Source organism: Populus trichocarpa, chromosome 8 (genome assembly GCF_000002775.5).
Source record: "Populus trichocarpa isolate Nisqually-1 chromosome 8, P.trichocarpa_v4.1, whole genome shotgun sequence".
Taxonomy (NCBI): domain Eukaryota; kingdom Viridiplantae; phylum Streptophyta; class Magnoliopsida; order Malpighiales; family Salicaceae; genus Populus; species Populus trichocarpa.
Genome location: NC_037292.2, coordinates 3,736,886 through 3,755,037, shown reverse-complemented (window position 1 = coordinate 3,755,037; position 18,152 = coordinate 3,736,886). Strand labels below are relative to the sequence as shown.

Here is an 18,152-nt window from a genome sequence, read left to right as displayed (position 1 = left end):
TTCGCAGAAGACACTAGAAGCTTGGAGACAATTGCACTTTATGCCATACCAATCCCACATCTGATCTTAATTGAACCTGTTACTAGAGCACACGTCGTGTTTAGGTGCATGTTCGTTGGTGTTATGAAAATTCTTAATTTTTTTTAACAGATGATAATATTAAAAATAAATTTTAAGAACTAAAAAAATATTATTTAAAATTTATTTTTAATAAAAAAATATTTTGAAAAATAAACTTATGCTATACAAGCAGCGGTAAAAACCACTTATCTTAAATAGTGGACCCTACGGGAAACTAAATTTGCCCTTAATCAATTGGTCAAGGCACAAAGACTTTTCTAGAACAAAGACTGTATCCTTCGTTGTTCGTACCCTTCATGCTCATACCCAAAAATGTCCCTCAGTGCAGTGGGCTATCTGGCCCATTCCAGAATGAACATTGCTTGCACATCAAAATCCCTTGCCAGTTCCAGAAAGATCGCTACGCTCCATCTTCCCTTGTCTTGAAGCCTCTCGAACCTGCCACTTAAAATGGATGCTTACCAAAATACCCCATTTCTTTTCCTATAAATGGCTTTCTCATCCATCAATTGATACCAAGAACAAGAAACACAAACATCTAATTCTACAATAAGCTAGCTTTTACGTTGCAAACCTTGTTTTCCCTTTCGTCTCAAATACCTCAACAAGAAACCAAGAAAATGTCTCTCATCCCAAGCTCCCTCTTTGGTGGCCGAAGAACCAACGTCTTTGATCCTTTCTCTCTTGACATCTGGGACCCTTTCCAGGACTTTCCCTTCACAAGCACAGCCCTGTCAGCCCCACGTTCAGAGGTCGCCAAAGAAACATCAGCATTTGCCAGCACACGCATAGACTGGAAGGAGACCCCAGAGGCTCATGTTTTCAAGGCTGATCTTCCAGGGCTGAAAAAAGAGGAAGTGAAAGTGGAGATAGAGGAAGGCAAGGTTTTACAAATAAGTGGAGAGAGAAGCAAGGAGAATGAAGAGAAAAATGACAAGTGGCATAGAGTTGAGAGATCGAGTGGTAAGTTCTTGAGGAGGTTCAGATTGCCTGAGAATGCTAAAGCTGATCAGGTGAAGGCTAGTATGGAAAACGGGGTCTTGACAGTGACTGTGCCTAAAGAGGAAGTCAAGAAGCCTGATGTTAAGTCCATTGAGATCTCCGGCTGAGACTCTACAGAGCATCAAGGGACCTTTTGTGGAGTGTTGTAGTGAGTCATGGATAATTCAAATAAACAAATAGAATTGTGTGTGAAAGACTCGTGGAATGGGATAAAGTGATGCGTTTATGTGCTTTGTTTCTTGTGTGCTACTGAGTTTCTGCTTTAATAAAATTGTGTTTTGTTGTTTTTGTTTCTTCGATAGAAGATGCGCATTTCAATACAAGTCGAGAGTCCTGCAATAGCTAACCAATCTGCACTGCGATTTCTATCCCTATAGGTATGGGAAACTCGATCCTCCATATCTTTCTGAAGCAAAAGATTAAGCTTTTTAAAATAAATGCGGTTCACAACCAGAGAAGAGGAGGAAGCTTTGATCGCATTAATTAATTAGAACAGCCAAGTCCATCCTAATTCGACAAGAAAGTTATTGAGTGACATTAACTAATAAATATAAATTATTTGTTTTTTTTAAATAACTCTTTATTCCACTATGTTTTAAGAGTATCTAGAGTCATGGATCTTGATGGATTGGTTAAACTTTCTGAACAAATGATTGAAAACATCAGTTATTGAGTGACATTAACTAATAAATACAAATTATTTGATTTTTTAAAAATAACTTTTTTATCCACTTTGTTTTTATGAAAAGCTAACCAGATTTTTCAGATTTTCTTAAAATAGAATATATTGTGTTGCTATAAAATCTATCCATGGTGTTTTTTATTAATTTTTGTTTTAAAATTGAATAGCAACTATTTCTTTCATTATAATAATAACAACTATTTTAAAGTGAAAATGAGTAATAGGGTAAATCTTCCCGTTAAAAAAATGTACTATCACATGAAATTCCACCTGAATTTCATCTTTTCCATTGACATAAAATATGTTTCCTCAACAAAAAAAAAAAAAAAAAAAAGCGGGTGCTGAAAGAAAAGGATATGTAAAATCGCATCCAACCAAATTCAATCAATAGTTAACTTCCATCCAGCAAAAACATGGTTTTCCAATCAACGGCCCACGCAATGACTCCGGAAATCAGCTCCGACCACATTCCCATCCAGCACCCAAGTTTTTTACAATCTATTTAGAGGAAGAAACGAGAAAGACCTTCATGGGCTAGATAAAAGAGGCCCATCTACTCTCATCCGTGTATTTATAAATGGGTTGCTCACAGATTTCATCGAGGGTAATCCAAAAATGTCTCATTTCAATTCGATGGATCAGTACAATAGAGGCCGAACCTGGATTTTGATGTGGTCGGATTTATACTGGATTCATGACCCAAAGTTTAGAAAACCTTCTTGATATTATTGGTCCGAGACCCATCTAATAAAAATATTAAAAATGTGTGCCTATACAGTCCACGTTGCCTGTAATAATCGTCCCTCCTCTTTTTCAAACATGAGAAAAATACATTGAATTGGATGTTTCTCTTTCAATTATGGTCTGCTTATATTTAATTACAATATTAATTTAAAGCAGGTACCAGCTAGAGATCTTTATTTCTTTATTTCTTTTTTTTTTTAAATCTTCCGTTCCTTAATTTAGTTAGTTTTGTATACTAGTTGAATGTAGGAAAAGAAAAAAACCGAGCCAAATCTCTGAATCCCTTCCATATTAATTCTTTCATTCCCTACAAATTCCTGGAGAGCTAGATTGACGCCGTGCTTCTGGGCAAAGTTTCGAAAATTTTAAAATTTCCCCATGTTTCGAAGTTGACGATTTCAAAAGACTAACATTCCATTTTTTGCCACGTAATTAACAATGTTCATATTTCAACCCTAATCCACGTATTATTAGTTCAGTTTAATCTTCATTCATATCCTTTTTTTTCCAATTAGATTCTGGCCTCTGATACTCAAATATCCGATTCTACTCCGAGAAAACAAATGAAATACATCCTTACCGACCAGAACTTCGCAGAAGACACTCGAAGCTTGGAGACAATTGGACTTTATGCCATACCAATCCCGCATCTGATCTTAATTGAACCTGTTACTAGAGCACACGTCGCTTTTAGGTGCATGTTGTTGGTGTTATGAAAATTCTTAATTTTTTTTTTATTAAATGGATAATGATTAAAAATAAATTTTAAAAGATAAAGAGTATTATTTAAATATATTTTCAATAAAAAAATATTTTGAAAAACCAACTTATGCAATACAAACAGCGGTAAGAACCACTTATCTTAATTAGTGGACCCTACGGGAAACTAAATTTTCCCTTAATCAATTGGTCGACGCACAAAGACTTCTCTAGAACAAGACTGTATCCTTCGTACCCTTCATGGTCATACCCAAAAATGTCCCTCAGTGCAGTGGGCTATCTGGCCCATTCCAGAATGAAGATTGCTTGCACATCAAAATCCCTTGCCAGTTCCAGAAAGATCGCTACGCTCCATCTTCCCTTGTCTTGAAGCCTCTCGAACCTGCCACTTAAAATGGATGCTTACCAAAATACACCTTTTCTTTTCCTATAAATGGCTTCCCCATCCATCAATTCATATCAAGAACAAGGACAAGAAACACGAACAATCAGCTCTAATTCTACAATCTAATTCTACAACAAGCTAGCTTTTACGTTGCAAACCTTGTTTTCCCTTTCTTCTCAAATACCTCAACAAGAAACCAAGAAAATGTCTCTCATCCCAAGCTCCCTCTTTGGTGGCCGAAGAACCAACGTCTTTGATCCTTTCTCTCTTGACATCTGGGACCCTTTCCAGGACTTTCCCTTCACAAGCACAGCCCTATCAGCCCCACGCTCAGAGGTCGCCAAAGAAACATCAGCATTTGCCAGCACACGCATAGACTGGAAGGAGACCCCAGAGGCTCATGTTTTCAAGGCTGATCTTCCAGGGCTGAAAAAAGAGGAAGTGAAAGTGGAGATAGAGGAAGGCAAGGTTTTACAAATAAGTGGAGAGAGAAGCAAGGAGAATGAAGAGAAAAATGACAAGTGGCATAGAGTTGAGAGATCGAGTGGTAAGTTCATGAGGAGGTTCAGATTGCCTGAGAATGCTAAAGCTGATCAGGTGAAGGCTAGTATGGAAAACGGGGTCTTGACAGTGACTGTGCCTAAAGAGGAAGTCAAGAAGCCTGATGTTAAGTCCATTGAGATCTCCGGCTGAGATTCTACAGAGCATCAAGGGACCTTTTGTGGAGTGTTGTAGTGAGTCATGGTGAATTCAAATAAACAAATAGAATTGTGTGTGAGACTCGCGGAATGGGATAAAGTGATGTGTTTGGGTGCTTTGTTTCTTGTGTGCTACTGAGTTTCTTTTTTAATAAAATTGTGTTTTGTTGTTTTTGTTTCTTCGATAGAAGATGCGCATTTCAATACAAGTCGAGAGTCCTGCATTAGCTAACCAATCTGCACTGCGATTTCTATCCCTATAGGTATGGGAAACTCGAACCTCCATATCTTTCTGAAGCAAAAGATTAAGCTCTTTAAAATAAATGCGGTTCACAACCAGAGAAGAGGAGGAAGCTTTGATGGCATTAATCAGAACAGCCAAGTCCATCTCTAGACAAGAAAGGAATCCAAGTTGCCGCGCTAATCTATAAACAGCCCGCCAGATTTCTAAATTAAATGAAGATTACTCCCAAATTCGCAATAAAACCTTGCAGCCATTGTACATTTCCATCACGAATGAGATCCCCTGCACAAGCTAAACCTGGACAAGACTTGCTCCATTTGTAATTCACTCGCACCCACCCACCCTCCCTCCGGTTTAGCCAAGCTAATAAGGATCTCCCTTTTCAGCCCATTGTTGCTAGCAAAATTATCACTACCAGCCAAGATTCCAGAGAACCCATCATAAAGTTCTCCCGCTCTGCTCGCTCAACCAATTTATGCGAAATAGCTTTGGCTCTCCAACAATCTCCAAGATCATGGAGCACGTACGCTTTCCTCGGTACTGGGATAATCAATACAGCATGGTGAATCTACATGATGTCTTTGATGCCGCAAGCTTTAAGTGTTGGTATAAAATTGCAATTGTTTAGTATAAAGCAAAATATTCAAAACTAATAACCGGATAATCTACAACATTTTCTCTCTCGATGTATAGCTAGGTTAGGCTCAAGTAAGTACACCTACTTTGCTGTTAATCTTCCTTTTTCTTTCTTTCTCCTACTACGGTTTTTTAATTCTTCCCGTTCCATATTCATTTATGACTTTGATGTGTTTTTTTCCGGTTCTCTTCTAAATGCTGCTAATAATCGAAGTATTTTGTAAAGCACCCTCATTCTTGAGTTTATATTATTCAACGTGTTTAGTCATCAGTGTGGTATATTACTGATGAGTTCTAAATTCCAAAATGTTTAAGAAAATGGTTGAAGTATTGGATAATTTGTTTATTTTTTAGTGTATACAATGTAATCTATTTTTTATAGTTAAGATATTTAGTAACTCAATATGAAAAACTCAGAGAGTTGGTAATTGATAGCAGATGATATCTAGAAAACTAATGACTAGTAACTGTGGTAATAGCAAGTAGTGCCTGTTAAACCAGATGACTAGTATTGTGATAGTAACAGGTGATATCTAGTAAGTTATATGATCGATAACAAGTACTTGCACAAGGTTTCTTTTAATGGACATAGAGACTTTCCAATAATAAAGTCAATAACTTTGTAAATAGAAAAAATATAATGATATTTTACAGAGATAGACTCTGAAAATATATATACTAAAAATGTTGAGAAAGAAGAAATTGTGAACCTTTGACTTAAATGATTTATGGTGTATTTATAACTCATGAATCTTATCCTTTTGTAGAGAGAATGAGTTGAAGTGTAATTTATTCTTGTGATATTTTAAGTTGTATTCTAATCAAGATGATATGTATTGGATTAATATAAAATATTGAGGGACCCGTGTGGGGTCTAAGAAATTTTCTCCGACGAGTGTTAAGCTCGGGTAAGGTGTCGAGCTCATTAGAGGTGAAAGTGGATTTGGGCGCGCTGTTAGGACCTCACACGTTGCGCTCGGGCTTGACAACCTCAACTCATAAGGGCGATGGGCGATGGGTGAACGCCTAGCACTAGCTGGGCGTACGCCCCTACACTGGTTTATGCCTGGTGCACTGCATGGTGTCGATGCACCCATACAAGGTCATGGGCTTAGGCTAGCACACCTGAGCCCATGTTTCTTTGGTGTGCTTTTTTTTTTTTTTTTTTTATCTTTTTGTCTTTTAGATGATTTATTTGGGTCTCTTTTGAAGGATCCATTTTATTTAGATCCATTAGTAACTCTCCAAGTTTTTGTGGTATTAATCCGTAAAAACTTGTAAAATACCCGATGCATTGCATGGTGGAAGCCTTGCATAGGTTTACACCCAATGCATGAGCTTGGGCTACTAGCCCGAGCCCATGTTCTTAGTGTGTGGGCTTGGGCTCCATGTTCGAGCATATGCTCCTTAGGTGTTTTTTAGGTTTATTTTTTTGAGGATTTTTTTGGTTTATTTTGAAGGATTTTTTAAGTCTATTTTATTAGGATTTATCAATTAAGATTCTTTTAATTACATTAAAAATCAATCATAAATTTAAATTAGAAGGGAAAAAACTACTAAATATTGAAAAAATTGACATATTATCAAAATAATCTAATAATTATGTCCAATTGCTAAACAAATTACGAAGGTTACTATGAAAAAAGCTAAATTATCAATAAATAAAATGAAAAATTATCCTGAATCAGAATCAACAGTTTTTGAAACTTTTGCATAACATGAGATTTCATGATGTCTCTGCACAACTCGGACAAGAGTGAACTCGTCGCGGTTGATGTTTCAAATTCAATCTCGCTTGTGAGCTTTAGACCTATCCGTCGCCATTTCCCATTTGCAGATTGTAAGGCTGAACTCTATGGTAGGATCAGATCTTCAAGTAAGTTGTAAGGCTACAAATACCAGGTCCAACTTCCGCCTAGTGTCCAGAATTTCAAAAGGCCTAGAAACCATGATCCGAGGTCCAGTTCCAAATCCCAACTCTGTCCGTGTCCAAAATCCTCCACACAGTGCCGGCTCTGCCACGGCCATTTTCTCAGATCGCTGCAACCCAGAACTAACGCTCCAATACCTCGATCAACCTTATTTAAGGATAATTAAAGTAGACGCAAATATTCAAAAAATTTCAGAAGACCACAACCAACCATCTTGCACTTGAATAGACCCATCTGTCAAGTTTTATTGTGTGTCCAACATTGCGAGCTGCGGCAAGAGTTATTGCCCTGTTAAATCTTTGAGACCTGGGGATGGGGCTGCCCGGCAGCTGAGATTTAGAAGTTGCTTGAAACAGCTGTGGGTGTTATTTTTCAGGTTTTTTTTTTTTTGCATGAAATTACATGGAAATAAATTTTATTTTTAATATTAAAATAACAAAACGATACAAAAATAAAACGAAATAATTTCAAATAAAAAATAATAATTAAAAAAAACCTCAGTTACAGCCCAGCGTCAAACACGTTCTTAAATTAGGTTTCACACTGTGGTCGCTTTCACTGCAATAACTTTAATAAATCTGGTTTATTTTTTCTTTATGCTGTATATACGTGTATTTCCTTGGAAAATAAGATGCCAAGTAAAATAAGAGTGGCGGACAGTATATTTGACCCATGAATCATATTCATCGTGCCTTCTAGCATGAAATTAGATACCGAAATTTCCTGTCAGCTTTTGTCTTGAGCACAAAAAAGGAATAATTCTAGCAAAGGAGAAAGAAAATTATAACAGGGATTCCGTTCATACTATATATATATATATATATTAAATTTTTTTTATTAATATAAATATCCGAGCGAGTTTGGGTATATAGTTTTATAAATTTTAAAATTAATAAATATATAAATTTTATATCCAAATATTATTTGACTGTGAAGGTGTACGTGTAGCAGTATATTAGCTTCGTGATCTAGGATTCTATCTTCTTACTGGCTCCTGTTATTTACGGCGACCTCATCCATAGCAAAAAGAGACAAATCATATGATTGCTGTAAAGCACGCTGCTCCCCATGGTTGGCATCATGTAAGGCACCAGCAAGATTATCATTGTTGTTATTTTTATTTTGAGATTGGCACCGCCACTTCTTTAATTAATTATAATATTTTTTAAAACAAAAAAATGTATATATAGCACGACCGAAGGAGTATATGGACCTCTTGATCGATCCATTAATTACAGGTAGGTGTTAAAATAACATAATATATGCCATGACTTATTTTTTTTATTAACTATAAGGATATTGATTTAAAATAAATTATCTTTTAAAACATAAACATGGTTGATGGTACCAAATTACAATGGGCAATACCTATTTATCATTCGGGTATGTTATGGTAAAGCAAAGAAAGAAATTAGAAAAACAATTAAATAGCACGAGATTAATTTTATTATTCATATAAACGATTAAACAAGCTAATATATTTTATTAATTATTTCTCAACATCTTTGTCATCTATCTTAGTTAGTTAGCGAGTGTTGACTAATACAGAAGTTGTTGGCTAGAGTCAAGCTTGGAATATTATCCGGATTTACGCCACGAATCACCCGTAGGCTGTAGCTGCCGTTTATCAAATCATATTTATTTAAATAAAATGGATCGTACACTATACACACCAGTCGATTTAATTAAGTGGTTTAGGCGATGGTCATGAAATCTAGAGAGTTACGCGAGTTCGATTTCTGCATTAACTTTAGTTCAAATTTATTTCTTCATTTTTTTAATATTACATCTAACTAATTATTTCTTCATGGTTTATTCTTTATTTTTAAAATAAAACATTACTTACCACTAATTGGTTTTTTCACTTTATCATTACATAAAACTAAAATAGATTGTTTAATAGTATACACTAGTTATTTGATACCTGCTTTGTCACATGTTAGATAATTTTCAACAAAGAAAAATAATTTTTTTTCAATATAATAATTTTTATAAAAAAAATAACATGAATTGAGTATAACATGCTTATATTTAATTAATTAATTTAATTTAGTTAAAAAATAAAATATATTTAGACAAGTTAAATTACAAAAAAAAAACAACAAATTAAAAGACTCGGGATAACCCAGTACATTTTCAAAATCAATGAGAAATTCCATAGAAAGTAAATAAAAAATAATGATAGAAGTTCAGTCTCCTAAATAAATGCTAAAAGATTAAATTTTAAAAATACGAGTTAAAAACCTATTTAATGCTGAGTGATAAAATTATAAAAAAAATTAAAATTTTTTTTTTAAAAAAAAACAATCAAAATAACAAATATCAAGCCTGATAAAAAAATATTCGAGGAAGAAATCACAAAAAAAAAATCATAAAAATTAGGTCAAATATAATAAATAATAATTAAAAAAATAAGAATCAAATTTGACATATAAAAACATTAAAGAGAGATGTAATTGTTTTAAAATATAAAAACATCAATAGCATCAGTTTTAAAATTATTTTTCTTTTAAATGTAATGTAATTGTTTTATTGTGCATAGAAAAATAAAAAAATTGATCTATCTCTTACTATAATACGGTAATGACTAATTGATTTATATAAAAATATCAAAAATACCCTTGATAATTAGTTATTTAATTTGTTACGAGAAGCACAAAATTATCTTTTTATTGTGAATTGTTATTTTCATGGTGGATTGCTAGAGTGGTCTTCTCGTACATTTTCTTATACTATTTTTCACCTGCGTGTAATGCAATGGTACATTTGTTTTGTGTGAGTTCTAAGCGATTGATGAATCAAAACATGTAATTTAATATTAAATTTTTGCTCTGCGATTGCAACGAGGATGACTCTGTTTTGATTTAGTGTTTTTATTTATTTTTTAAATCATTTGTTATTTATTTCAAATTAATTTTTTTTTATTTTCGATAATTTTATATAATAATATTAATATATATATATATATATAAATTATTTCAATATATTTTTAAATAAATACTTAAAAAAATAATAATTTTCACAAATAAATCACTGAGTGGAATGCTTAGTTGGTGGTGGGAAAATGATGCGAGGCAGGTCTTAAGTTGTGCCTATGATTGTCAAGTAGCAGAAACCAGTGACAGTGACCGTATGATATCATTAGGGATATATAATTATCAATCAAGGCACAGTCTCTGCTTCAAAAGTCCCAGAGCCGGTTTTGTTGAACGCTAATTTTAGCCTTCAAGCATAACGGAATCAAGATTTATGGCAATTCTTCAGACGACATGCGCCTAAAATCAAGACAGACTTAACCCAGAATAAAATTTGCATCACAGATGAGGCTGCATATTATGAATTTTGAACCCCATACGGTGGCAACTGGCAACTGATTTTAGCTTTGCATTCAATGTATTCTCTCGATCTGATTGCTTCGGTTGCTCGAAGGCCATTTCATATATGGAATAGAGTAAGTTTTAGCAAGTAGAGAAAGACCCTTTTATCCTGCCAGACCAATAAAAGCATATCTTGACTCTACAACTTTGAATTAGGAGCCGAAATTTTGGAGCTAACCTCCACCCACTCTCGCTATATCTCGAAGTTAAATACAAAAGATGAGGTGACTTCCACTAACATTGCTTTTATCTGAAAATTCGAAGTCGGCTTTTATCAATAAGAGCTGTGAAAACAATCCCGATTCATGTGCCTGGAATAGATTAGAGTTCTTAATTGATAAAACTCAATCATGATACAGCATTAAATTAAATTAAAAAATAAGTAAAATGTTTGAAATTCAAATGAGAAAAATTAACCGTGAGGTCGGTCCTCCAGCACGAATTTAATAAAATGTAAGGTGCTGACCATGAAAACGGTGCAAATTAAAGATGAGTGGTGTATATTTGAATAGTGAAGGGTATCACCGGGATCGTGATCTTCTTTACAGGGACAATTTCGAGGGGAAAAAAATCTTAACTTAAATCGCACCATTTCTATCCCGTATACCTCATTTTCTAACTTTTAAAAGGATATAAGCTTTCCTCGAGATTATCTCGTTGGGAAAAAAGACAAGAAGAAGAAGATGATTTTAATTTATCTCCGTCTGCGTGCCGGAAATATGTGTATGCTAAGCAACCAAGCTATCTTCTAAATTGGCTTTTATTTATCGGTAACGATAAAGAAGATGAAGGACAATTCCAGGCGCCTAAAAAATCGCATTTAGGGATTGCAATGGATACTAAGTGTTAGGTTTTATATCATTTATATTAATTTAAAAACATGATTTGTAAGAATTTTAGATTTTGAACTAGATCCAATCAGGTTTTCAGTACTCATCAGAGTAATTATGACCTGAATCCTAAATTCAAAAGCTATAATTTATAGTTATTTGATAAATAATTAGCTTGATATGAATGTAAATTTTTAAAATTATTTATTTATTTATTATTGAATTCAAAGTTTGTATCGGATAAAAAACTATTTACATCCAATATAAAATTTGATTATTTTTCTACAAGCTTAGCTTAAATCCAATCAAGTCTTAAAATTTATATCAATTTAAGTCAATTCAAGTTGATATCCATTAAATTCATATAAAACTATCATCCATGATCATACTAAGAGTTCTTCCAGAAATCTACTTGTTACTAGCACTTTCTCACAGGAAATTCCTCCGCCTTTCATTCCGAAATTAAAGACTCCTACGTTTTGGATGTGTATAAATTCAACATGTACTAATCCTGTATATCAAATAAAAAGAAAAAAGTAGAAAAACAATGGAAGTTAAAAAGAAAAAAAAATAGAAGCAGCTAGATCTTTTGAAAAAAGAGCTGACATTCTCGTCGCCTGCTTGAGGATGACGATGTCGGAACTAATCGGCGTTGAGTTGTGGAGGTATAATTTGTCAAGGTCCAATGATAATATTAGCAGTTCATCCATAAAGATGGAGACTATATGCCCTGTTTTATGCCGCAAGATAACGACAACCCGAGTTGAAAGATCCACGTAAAAAGTAATTGGATTTGCCCATTTAACCACCTCTGCCAGTTGGCTTTCCCCACTGGCCCCACCATTTGTCATCAATTACTAATTTAAAACCTCCTGCTTTTATCCATCCATGTCTTGCAAGAATTCCCTTGATCTGCACAAATAGATGTGGCCGTTCTGTCTGTAATTTTGAAAGACAATCATTTTGATCGATGATTCAATTACAAGGATGTTTGATTCTAATTGCTTAGCTTGTACTCCTTTTCAGGTGTTAATTATCTGGCCTTGGTTAAGCAAGTTCTTACATTTTAATATCAAAATTTCACGATTAAATTAATTTTTTTATTTAATACGAAAATAACATGATAAACCAATTTACTGGCAAGTCAAACCTCCAATCATATCTAGCTAAAGCTTCATTCACATGAGTTGCCTGTGTACTACAGCAGCGTTTAAAATTATTGAAGTTCAAAAATCACTTGAATTAGTAATAACAATTTATGTTTTTTAATTAATTTATTTATTTAGAATTACAATAGCAATTATTTTTTAATTTTGTTTTGAAAAACCTTAAAAAAAAAAAACACTCTCTTGAAAGCCAATGATTAGATATTTTCGTTGCACATAAACACAGCTCGTATTTGATGATCAGGAGGCCACCGAGTCCAGGGCAGGTCACTCGTCAAAGGTTGTCCCTTGTTAACCTAATTGTTGACTTTTTTTTCTAAGAAAAGAAAAATGACATCATTTAAAAGAAAATAATTTTTCTTACTGATTTGACCCCACCAGTTTTCCAAGATGGTAGATCATAGAATTGATCTGCCACGCCAGATTTTAAAACTAAACTAGTGATATCCCAGTTTATCGAAAGAACAAAAAAGATATCCTTATCCTAAGCATGACACGTGTCATTTGCAATATCGTTGTTCATCCGGCTTGGCCCGGCAAATTATCTTACAAAATTCATGAACCGAAATATGAGCTCGGCTAAGTTTTAATTTGAAAAACAAATATTCATCTAATAATTAAACTTGATTAAAAATATATTTTATTTTGATTAAAAATGATTGATGTAGACTTTTTTTTTTTTTTTTTTCAAGCCAGACCCGTTCCTAGCCTGACAATTATGCTATGCAGGGAAAGTTTTTGGCAGCCCATTAACCTGTCTTCCTTTTTTCGTGTGAAGAGATAGTAATTCGTTGGGACGGAGGCTAACGAGGTTTGACTAAGTCTCCAATATTTTAGTCCACAGAGCACCAAATCACAACTGTATCGGTTACTTTTTGAAAAAAAGAACCGGGAAAATAGACCGGTGATCATGGAAAGTGACACAAGACACATAGCAGCAAACACTACGGGGGTCCCATCAAAATCAGCCAGAAGAACGTACGGAAAATTCCACTCCATACCCTGCCCTCCCCCTCAATTTTTTTCCTTTCTCCATCACTCCTCTTTCACCTTTTTCTTCTACCCTTTTTTTATTATTATTTTTATAAAAAGCAAGACCATATTTGCCTGGCAGATTTCCCACTCCTCCAACTCCAAGTACCCCTGTTAGTCCACCGAACTATACTATATATTAAAAATGTCCCTGTTGAATATAGTTTATACGCATGGTTAGCTATTAGAGGACAAAGTGGACCCATCTTATCTAAGTTCGTGACATTGGTCCAAATCGAAACTACAAACTTCGAAATTGAAATTTCACATCTCAAAAAAGGCTGTTCGCTCAACCCCATTTCAAACTTGAGATTGGGTGTTCTCCCATGGGGATAACAAATGCCAGATAATAAGATAGCCCTAAAATAAGAATCGACGAATTAGCTTTTAATAGGTCATGGCTGGATTAGTTTAACAATCCAGTCCAAAAGAACAGAGATTACACAAGGCAAAAATATTTGACTGCAGTGGATGCCGGAAAAGCCACCGCCCCTTCACGTCACAGGACAGCAATTACGTGGAAGAACATGATCGGTAAAACAAGGAGTGTCTTTTAATAGAAACTAGTAAAGGTATTTTATTACTTTATAATAGTAGCTGCCGAGGGATATTACAACAGGGAGAGTTTTGGGTTTCTCTCCGACAACCCCCACACACGAACCCAATTAGGAAGAGACCCAATCTCTTCCCACATCAAGTAAAAATCAACACAATCCCAACCCATAAACCCCTCCCTCTCCCTTCATTTAAACATAACTTAACCCCCCTTGTTATTACAACAAAATAGGAACAGCCCCTCTATCTAGAAGCGCCACCACTACCATTAAATGGCTTCCTTTTGACCTTCATCTAAAATCTAGTCCACAAAAGCTTCGTTCAGTCTCCCAAAAAGAAAAAACCTGGAACTCTTATTGATTTCCTTTTGAACTAAACTCGCGTTCTTGAGTTTCCTTTCCTTGCGAGAACCATAAATCCCTATAAAAACTTAAAACTTCTATACTTTACTTGCTTTATCCAACAAACACTATCATTATCATTACTGGGTCAGTATGTCCACTCTTGAGGCAGCCGTATTTCATGATTGAGCACACTCTCTTGCCGTAAATTTCGCTTCTGCTGTGCCACGAGTGCACTTCTTCTTATCATCAAAGCATCTACGAGATCAAAGACACCCGGCCCCAGGTCAAATCTTCATTGCAAGTTAGCCGCATTAACAAAGGGGGTAAAAAAAAATCAAAATTCAGATATTTGCTTACCATAATCAGAGGGAAAAGCAGCATTACTGTTGAGCCGTGGCTGAGCGAGGCCGTTGAAATCCATGTCGTCAAAGTTCAGATTTAGGGCCTGAACAACTTTAGCTGGGAACAGAACTGCTGGGCAACCTGCTGGTATAAAAAATAAACACAGGCTATCATCGTCAGATAAAAAAAGGATGAAAACCAAACAAGAGGGAAAGCGACGATTATAGAAGTAACAATATACCAGATTTTTTCTTGGGTTCAGGGGGGTTGCTATATCTACGAGGCAAAAAAACACCAGTGCCAGCACACTCTCTCTTAACACCAGATCCACCTGGAAAAACAGCCCTCGTGCCTGCTGAGTTAGAGTGTTGATTTTGTGCGTGTACTTGAAGGGGAGGCCAAGCAGATTGAGGCAGACCGAGAGAACGCACAAACCTCCCATTTTCATTCCCGGCACTTGTGCCTCTGCTCTGGATCTGGTGGTGGTGGCTGTGGTGGTGGTGTCGGGGCTGAGCTTGCCAGCTTGTCTTCACTTGTTGCCTTTCCCAAATTGAGGAGCACTGTTGCTTTAGTGCCTGTTGCTCTTGCCTCACAAGTTGCTGGCACTGCAAAACAAGACAAATTGGCCTATTATGTTACCCCAACGAAAGGAAATCTATATTTTAACTGGTTCTCCTTTTTATTTTCATTTCTCTGAAACCAAACAGAGGATAACAATATCTTTACCTGATTAACTTGTGAAGTATTATGGCCAAAAGTAGAGCTACAATGGCTAGGATAAAACCCAGCATGCTGATTCTTGACTGAAGTGAGACCTGGATTCTGAGTCCTAGCTGGACCCAGTAAACCACTCCTTTGATAGTTAGTACTACTATTGTACTTATGGCCCTCATTATTGCTCATCTTCAACCTTGCAACTTCACCAGCAGCTGCATATATCAGATCCCACGTGTCATTCTTGGCACCAAACGGCGTCGTTGGCGGCGACAACACCCCGTTTGGACTCCCGTTGCTAGAAACTGACCAGCTTCTGAGTCCACTCAGTGTCGATTCCGGTGACCCGGCCATGACCCACTTCTTCCACCACGTCAGAACGATGGTAACACCGTTAGAGAAAACGATACCAAAGCAGAAAAGGGACGAAAGCAAAACCAGAGGGTGCTTTAAAGAAAGCGTAAAAAAAGTAGAGCTGTACCTCGGGTTTGACAGCGAGTTGCTGAGTAAGACGCCGAGTTAACCCAGCGAGAAAGTCGTCCTCGTCGCTGCTCTCTGTCTCGGTGGAGGAACCCATACTGGACTCTACAGGGGAGCTGAGAGCGGAAGGCGAGCCGAGAGAGTCAAACTCGTAAGGGAACTCGGAAAAGAAGCTCAGGCTAGGTTTCAACTCAGTGTTGAAACAAATTTTGTTGAAGTTCTCTTTGTCCATGAGTAACTTTTCCTTAGTAGGAAGCCAAGATACAACGTCTTCAGGAGCCTCGGCCATCGATATTATGTATCTAGCTATATCACTACGAGGATCTACCTGAGAGACGGGAGGGTGAATGCTGGAAATGAGAGATGCCGGGAGGGGAAGGTTTCTATAAAATGACCCAGCAGAGTTGGCTGGGCTTGCAGACTGCGAGGGACCCTACAAGAGAAAAGAGAGGGAGAGGGGGAGTGAGCAGAGAATGTAAGAAGACAAGCTGCTTTTATTGAGGTTTCTGGGTATGTTCCATACAAGATTCAAAAAAGAAAAAGAATAAAATTAGCAACTTAAATTAGGATATGATGTGCAAACAACTGGAAGGAATGGGCCCACAAACATTTGTCCTGCTGTGTAATCCAACTGCCATTTGTTATGGACTGCCAATAACTTTGATTATTATTTGCTGATGTTGGTGTGGGGGTGGAGGTGGAGGTTGATCTTAATTTCAGCAGTCTTACTTATGATTGGAGTTGGGGTTGTAATTAACTGGTTCTCGGTTAATTACATTCTTGCGGTGGATTATTGGATTCTGATGATCATTCTCTTTGTCATTTGGTGGGTTTTTTTTTACAAATTAACGGTCCCAGTGCGGAGTTTTTCTTAGCTTCAATTTTATTTTTATTTTATTTTATTTTTGTTTGCAATTTGAAACAACTCGACATTTAAAAGGCCATGAATGAAAATTTCAAATTTCCTAAAAACGGAGAAACAGACAAAATCAAAGAAAAGGATTGAATTTGAAAGAAGGTGACTGCATGTGCCACCTTAAATATTTAAACATATGTTAGGACATGTGCTTGGAACTTGGTTGTGTTTCATCTCTCTTTTTTTCTTTTAATTTTTCAAGAGAAACGGCTTTTTGTGTTTTACTAGAGTAATAACAAATCGTTTTTTTTTTTTTTAGCTTCAAGAGTGTTTTGAAAAAAAATATTTAAAAAACAAAATTATTTTAATATATTTTTAAATAAAATATAATTTAAAAATAACCATTACCATAAAATATCAAATGCTCTAGTTTGATAACCGGGTGATTTTCATGTCAATTAATATTACTTGTTATTGGCTGGTTTTAAATAAATTTACCCAATAACATAAAATTATCTAAAAATAATTTTAAAAAATATTAATTTAATTTTTTATTAAAAAAATATTCGGCCTCGTTTGTTTGCTGGAAAGTAGTTTCATTTTAGAAAGTGAATTCCGGGGAAAGTGAATTCCAGGAAAGTATTTTTCGATGTTTGGTAGTGTAATGGAAAATAAGTTGGAAAACACTTTCTAGTGTTTGGTTATGTCATGGAAAATGAGCTGGAAAATAACTTATTAATATTTTATTTTTCTCAAGTTTATTAAAATAACGAGGAACAAATCTTACAAATTAAAAGGTTGAATGAGAATGAAATTGAAAAAAAAATATAATTTCATAAATTATCTCAAATAAAATAAATAATAATCAAAATAATAGAGATCAAATCTAAAAAATAAAAAAAAATAAAAGGTGAATAAATTAAAATAATAATAATTAATATTTCATAAATTATTTCAAATAAAATAAGTAACAATAAAAAAAATGAGGACCAAATTTGATAGATAAAAAATTTCAATAAAAAAATGATAAGAAAAAAGCAAATAGCAATTATAAAAATAAGGACCAAAATTAATATAAAAATTAAATTTTAAGAGATGGAATTGAAAAATAAATATTCAAAACAAATTATATATAGCAATCAAAAGTTTTGAGGATCAAATTTGATATAATCAGCAAATAATGACATTTCTAAATTTTTCACAACTTCCGGAAAGTGTTTTCCGCCCAAATTTTCCAGGAAAACACTTTCCTGAAAACCAAGCCAATTTTTTCTTTGACTGAAAAGTGTTTTCCGTTGACCAACTTTTCTAATGGCAAACAAACACATGAATT

At 34.9% G+C, this 18,152-nt stretch overlaps 3 protein-coding genes across 6 annotated transcripts; 2 read left to right on the top strand and 1 right to left on the bottom strand.

Annotated features, from left to right (window-relative positions):
* Positions 1 to 679: 679 nt before the first annotated feature.
* On the top strand, positions 680 to 4,486 carry LOC127905708 (18.1 kDa class I heat shock protein-like). Its single transcript, XM_052455545.1, has 2 exons — positions 680 to 1,213; positions 4,331 to 4,486. Exon 1 carries the CDS (start codon positions 702 to 704, stop codon positions 1,188 to 1,190), a length of 489 nt encoding a protein of 162 aa, XP_052311505.1. The 5' UTR covers positions 680 to 701; the 3' UTR covers positions 1,191 to 1,213; positions 4,331 to 4,486.
* Positions 3,799 to 4,486, top strand: LOC7494466 (18.1 kDa class I heat shock protein). Its single transcript, XM_002312096.4, has one exon. The coding sequence runs from the start codon at positions 3,819 to 3,821 to the stop codon at positions 4,305 to 4,307; it is 489 nt and encodes a 162-aa protein (XP_002312132.2). The 5' UTR covers positions 3,799 to 3,818; the 3' UTR covers positions 4,308 to 4,486.
* A 9,593-nt stretch (positions 4,487 to 14,079) lies between these two features.
* LOC7494465 (uncharacterized) lies at positions 14,080 to 16,490 on the bottom strand. Of its 4 annotated transcripts, none has more exons than XM_052455525.1 (5): positions 15,965 to 16,490; positions 15,496 to 15,843; positions 15,011 to 15,374; positions 14,785 to 14,910; positions 14,080 to 14,682 (listed from the first exon to the last, which is right to left on the bottom strand). In XM_052455525.1, exons 1-5 carry the CDS (start codon positions 16,250 to 16,252, stop codon positions 14,573 to 14,575), a joined length of 1,236 nt encoding a protein of 411 aa, XP_052311485.1. In that variant the 5' UTR covers positions 16,253 to 16,490; the 3' UTR covers positions 14,080 to 14,572. The 4 variants fall into 4 exon arrangements, with proteins under 4 accessions (XP_052311485.1, XP_002311195.3, XP_024461873.2 ...); XM_002311159.4 differs by having other exon boundaries at positions 15,496 to 15,846; positions 15,965 to 16,489; XM_024606105.2 differs by having other exon boundaries at positions 14,785 to 14,913; positions 15,965 to 16,487.
* Between the last annotated feature and the right edge of the window lie 1,662 nt (positions 16,491 to 18,152).

Coding starts and splice junctions, on each gene's coding strand:
- LOC7494466 (XM_002312096.4), top strand. CDS start 3,819: ATGTCTCTCATCCCAAGCTCCCTCTTTGGTGGCCGAAGAACCAACGTC.
- LOC127905708 (XM_052455545.1), top strand. CDS start 702: ATGTCTCTCATCCCAAGCTCCCTCTTTGGTGGCCGAAGAACCAACGTC.
- LOC7494465 (XM_024606104.2), bottom strand. CDS start 16,252: ATGGCCGAGGCTCCTGAAGACGTTGTATCTTGGCTTCCTACTAAGGAA. Junction 15,375..15,495: donor ATACTTCACAAGTTAATCAG/GTAAAGATATTG, acceptor CTTGTTTTGCAG/TGCCAGCAACTTGTGAGGCA. Junction 14,914..15,010: donor TGAACCCAAGAAAAAATCTG/GTATATTGTTAC, acceptor TTTTTATACCAG/CAGGTTGCCCAGCAGTTCTG.